Source organism: the organism of the source record quoted next, unplaced genomic scaffold (assembly GCF_019419815.1).
Source record: "Pyrus x bretschneideri cultivar Hongxiangsu unplaced genomic scaffold, Pyrus_bretschneideri_v1 Contig32, whole genome shotgun sequence".
Taxonomy (NCBI): domain Eukaryota; kingdom Viridiplantae; phylum Streptophyta; class Magnoliopsida; order Rosales; family Rosaceae; genus Pyrus; species Pyrus x bretschneideri.
Genome location: NW_025999635.1, coordinates 5,197,260 through 5,202,458, shown reverse-complemented (window position 1 = coordinate 5,202,458; position 5,199 = coordinate 5,197,260). Strand labels below are relative to the sequence as shown.

Sequence of the window (5,199 nt, the reverse complement as noted above, 5' to 3'; positions counted from 1 at the left end):
TTTTTTTTTTTTTGAGTAAACTAGCTAAGACCCCTTCTGGAAGTCTTCAAATAGACTTGTGAATGCAGCCAACGGGGTAGCTTCTCCTTCTTCTAAACTTTTGGTTAAAAAAAAAAAAAAATTGTTAGGTATAGAACGATGATAAAATAATTAGAACCAACTAATCTAGAACACTACAAAGCTGCGCGTACACGCGCGAAACCGCGGTGCCGTTTGTGTCTTTTTCTTCGGAGGAAGGGCGTTGCCGGGTTGGATTGTGGAGCACGTTTCTCGTGGAATCCGAAACTTTCTATAAATGTAGAAGCTCTAAAATTGAGGCGTCTCTCTCTCTCTCTCTCTCCCTCTCTCTCTCGTTCGCTCATTTGCCGTTTCGTCGATTCCGATTTTATACGTTTCTTTCTTTTTTCCCCTCTTTTTTCTAATTGGCCGTTTCCTTGGCGATTCTCCGCCATAACTTTTCCCCTATTATTTTCGATTTCCTGCGCAGCTTGTTGCTTGCGGATTAAGGTGAGTGTTTAAAGCCTCTCCCTTATCTAAGTCTTGTGTTTGGCCGCCGAGAAAATAAGTCGTTTGTTTGAAGCGGCTGCTGCCGAATAATGTTCCTTTCCTTTTCGTTTTGCCCCTTTTGTTTTCCTCTGTTTTCTTGGCTGCCAAACAGAGCATTTCGGATTTTTCCATCCGCCTCACTGTTTTTATTTATTTTATTTTTTATCCGCTGCTGATTTTTCGATAGTTTGGTTTTGAAGGTTTCCTGAGTCCGCCCCTGCATTTCGTAGACTCCTGGCGTTTCGGATCAAAGTTTCCTCAACCTGGTACGTCGTCGTTTCATCTTCTTCTTTCAGTTTTGCACGTAATGCTACGCGAAATTCGAATTTCTGAGTGTATTTTTTGTTCCCTGGTAAGCAAAATGTGTAAACTTTTTAGCACTAGGTGATTAATTAAGAAAGTTTTGACCTTTGCCACCAATGAGAATTGGGTTCTGTTATTAATTAAGATTTATGAATATTAAATTGATTTAATTATGGTTGTTTACTTTCCTAATTAATTTTTTTTCCAACTGCAAAAACTGATCGTGTCAACATCGTCTCCCATTGGGCTGTTTTCGGCTGAGCTGATGTGATACTGTTATTTTGTTTCCATCCTTTGATTTTTCACCCCAATTTGTTAAATTTATTTTCTTTGCTTCGATGCAAATGCTTGGTCAAATGTCGAACCATGTCTCAGTCGCGTAGACTATTCAAAACCCCCCCGGGGGGGGGGGAATTAAAAAGAGAAGAAAAGTCTTAATCATTGAAGTCATTTACGCAAAATCTTGACCATAGACTTCGATTCTACTCTTGGGTTTGTCTCGGTCGTACTTTCGAGAATGGCCCAAGTGGCGTGTAGCTCACGTGGTTAAAAGTATTTACCCGAGTTGGGCTTTCAAATCCCCCTCCTCTCAAAAGTAAGATTGAGAAGTATATAGCCATATAGGCCTTTCCAACTTGTTTTCTTTTTTTAGGTGGTGTTGTTGGTTGTCACGCATTTTCTCACATCCAAATCTGTCCATTTCATGTGTTTTTAAGATCCGTATTTGTGTGTGTAGGGCCTCTTTTTGTGGTTGTGTGTGATTCATTTGATGTGTTTTCGTCGCCCGGTGTGTGGGACATAGGAGTTGTTAATGGTATGCAACTACCAGTCACATGTTTTCGGTTGAGCTGTATGTCCAAACGTTTTCATATCTTCTCTTGCAACATTCGTAGCCTGAGAATCTGTAATGTTTTTGTATTCCTCTGTGTTTCGTGTAGAATAATGTACGTTTTAGCACAGTCGATCGTGTACTGATTTAATTCTCAAAGTTCACACACACCATATGGTTATTCTGCAGAGTTTAGAGGAATGTTGTATTTGTGTAAATTTGTATAAGTAGTTTGGCAAACCTTGAGGTTCTACTTTTCCCCTTTAGCTATGGGCTGTGTATTCTCTCCTGTGTGCTTCGACTTTGGAAGCTGAGAAATTGGACTGAACATGTTGCTAGTACTTTTGAATGAAATGGCATAATCAGGAGCTAACGGATACTTGTTCTATGCATATATATAATTTGGCATGTCCTTGTGTTTCATGAAATTCGCGTAAAATATTGCATGATATTGTGCTTCCTATATTCACAGAACCCTCCTCTTAGGAATAGTCAGTAATCTCCGAAAAATAGAAGGCTTATGGAATTTTCTTTGTCTAACTCGTGCGTTTAACAGTTATTTAAGATGCAAATATTTTTGTTCAATTCTAATGATTGTTCACTTGTTCATTAGATATAAGGAGCCATGTACTTGAGGGATTGATTGTTAACCATCCGTTACAAGACACTGAAATGGTTGTTTTTCATTGATTACAGGGTCATCTGAAGAAGTTATAATAGATTTATACACTTGTTTATTGTGATAACGTTACTTCATACGACGTGCTACAAATCTGGATCCAATGGACCTGAAATCAAATCATGCTTCTCCTGTTCTTGCTGACCCTCCACCCTTGAGCAAGTCAAGACTTGGGGGCGTCCATAACAGCCTGTTACCATATGCAACTCCAGGAGCAGCTTTCCCGGCAAGTCTATTCCTAACAATCCCTAGGAGGAAGACTGGATTACTTGATGATGTTCGCTCTAGCTCTTGGCTCGATGCCATGAAATCTTCATCGCCTCCTCACAGAAAGATAACGAAGGGTGTTAACAATGAGTCCGGGGCAACAGATACTGATATTGCTTACCACTCATGGATGGTAATAATAAATCCTTTATGTTTTTTTACCTCCAACAGGCTTTGAATCTAAGTTATTTATGCAGTACTTAACATCTTTCTGTCTAATCTTGCAGGTCAAGTATCCATCAGCGCTTACATCTTTTGAGCAAATCTCTAATCATGCCAAAGGCAAGAGAATAGCACTGTTTCTTGATTATGACGGGACTCTTTCACCGATTGTAGATAACCCTGACTGTGCCTTTATGTCTGATGCCGTAAGAATATCTTATACTTGTATATTTTACATGCCAAACTTAAAACGCTCTGCTTGCTCATCAAAAATGTTTTAATCCTTTTAGATGCGTGCAGCCGTAAAAAGGGTAGCAAAACATTTCCCAACAGCAATTATTAGTGGAAGAAGCCATGACAAGGTAATTGCTAGTCGGGGCCTTAAATATTAGCATGACATACTCTTCAGAAATCATCTGTTTGTTTAACCATATTTTCTCGTGCTTGCTGATTTTGATTGTTCCATATCCTAATCTATCAGGTATACGAATTTGTAAAACTAAATGAACTCTATTATGCCGGTAGTCATGGAATGGACATAATGGCCCCTGTCATACAATCTATAAACGATGACCAGAGAAACTGTTTTAAATCAACTGACAAAAAGGTAATTGGCTACAAGCTCTCTCCTTGTGCAAAAAAAATACGTGTATGTATTGGGGTTTTGTTCCTGTTCGTTCTGTTCTTTTAACATCTTTTGGTTTCTGGTGAATTCAGGGTAAGGGGGTTAACTTGTTCCAGCCTGCAGCTGAATTTTTACCTATGATTAGAGAGGTTTGTAAATTTCTTCTCTGCAATCGTGTTCATCAACAATAAATAAGATGTTCCTATCTTTTCTGTTACGAATGACAATATAGCATTGTAGTGTTCTGATTTTTTATGCTCAAACCAGGTATTTAAATTGCTTGTTGAAAGTACGAAAGACATCCAAGGAGCTAAAGTTGAGGACAATAAGTTCTGTGTCTCTGTACATTACCGCAATGTAGATGAGAAGGTAGTCTCTTCTTAGAGTAATAAATTTTGATTAGCTACGAGTTTAAGATATTTTCTTTCCGGCAGAGGAAAAAAGAAACTAGGAGAGGCTGGAGGGAGCCTCTTTTTTGTTATGGATTTAATTTTTCTTTTGCATTTACTAATTATACACTTCGTCTTCAGAGTTGGCCTGCAGTTGCGCAATGTGTCCACGAAATTCTTAAGGACTACCCACGCTTGCGCTTGACTCATGGGCGAAAGGTATATTTAAAAGCCTAAATGCAAGCAGATCTACCTTAATGTGCTATCTTTGTGCTATGGTAGTTTTTATTCAAAATATTTTCGTTCTGTTTTCTTTATTTGTAGGTTTTGGAGGTTCGACCTACAATAAACTGGGATAAAGGGAAGGCCGTCACGTTTTTACTTGAATCTCTCGGTGAGTATTTCTTCTTCTACTCATCTCTCTTGCTGCTTTTAAGTAATCTTAAAGAATTCATTAAATTCCATCTTATACTCTCCCTACAACGAAATTTTTATATCAGGGCTAAGTAATTCCGAAGATGTGCTCCCGATATATATTGGTGACGATCGGACAGATGAAGATGCATTCAAGGTATAATTCGAAATATTCATCACCAAAGTTGTTTTGACTGTCTTCTATAAAACCGAGAGAATCGCTAACTTGATGGGTGACTGTAACAGGTCTTGAGGGAAGGAAACCGAGGCTATGGCATTCTAGTCTCGGCTGTGCCCAAGGACAGCAATGCATTTTACTCTCTAAGGGAACCCTTGGAGGTAATGGAGTTTCTCAAGTCACTGGTTTTATGGAGGAAGTCAAGTGCTCTATAAAAATTACTGCATAGATAATTATGTAGAAGATATAATCTTCACATGCTTATACAACGAAAACCAGCTGGACGACGTATTTTTTGGTTTCTCTAGATAAGTATACTTCAAGAGGTTTTTGGGGAGCGGGCTGGCATGGAAGAATGCTTGCCGGTCTGTGCTCTTCCCTTCTTGCCGTTTTTTTGGTCGTAAAAAGCTTTGTGCCTTAATTGTAAATGCTTTTGGTTAATTTATCTTCTGGTTTTACTAATTAAGGTGCCTTCATTCTTTCTTTCTCAATGTATTAATTATTTCATTCCATTTTGTTCTTGGATTTTGGTTGATCAAGTATAATATCTTACTCCTAAGGTCTCTATAGATAATCGAATGATGTTTATGCGTTGATTCTTTTAATTACGCGAAATATAAATGTGGTGTTGTATTCTTCTTCCCTTCTGATAATGCGATATACGAATCAACGCGGTCGGGAGATTTGAACTCGAAATTTAACGGGACGGGTGCATAGCTTTAAGGAAACAGAAAGGGTAAATTACATAAAACTACCTCTACTATTGGACCAATGATAGTTTCATACCCCATCTTTAAAAAAAATCAA

The 5,199-nt window shown here is 38.4% G+C and overlaps 1 protein-coding gene across 4 annotated transcripts; it reads left to right on the top strand.

Annotated features, from left to right (window-relative positions):
* Window positions 1-277: 277 nt before the first annotated feature.
* Window positions 278-4,951, top strand: LOC103963400 (trehalose-phosphate phosphatase A-like). 4 transcript variants are annotated; one of them, XM_048590857.1, is made up of 13 exons: window positions 278-507; window positions 747-812; window positions 1,586-1,663; window positions 2,375-2,757; window positions 2,852-2,992; window positions 3,077-3,148; window positions 3,268-3,393; window positions 3,504-3,560; window positions 3,679-3,780; window positions 3,942-4,019; window positions 4,125-4,194; window positions 4,301-4,371; window positions 4,461-4,951. In XM_048590857.1, the coding sequence occupies exons 4-13, from the start codon at window positions 2,461-2,463 to the stop codon at window positions 4,605-4,607; spliced, it is 1,161 nt and encodes a 386-aa protein (XP_048446814.1). In that variant the 5' UTR covers window positions 278-507; window positions 747-812; window positions 1,586-1,663; window positions 2,375-2,460; the 3' UTR covers window positions 4,608-4,951. The 4 variants fall into 4 exon arrangements, with proteins under 4 accessions (XP_048446814.1, XP_048446815.1, XP_009374487.1 ...); XM_048590858.1 differs by having other exon boundaries at window positions 734-812; XM_009376212.3 differs by lacking the exon at window positions 1,586-1,663 and having other exon boundaries at window positions 279-507; window positions 734-812.
* The last annotated feature ends 248 nt before the right edge of the window (window positions 4,952-5,199 follow it).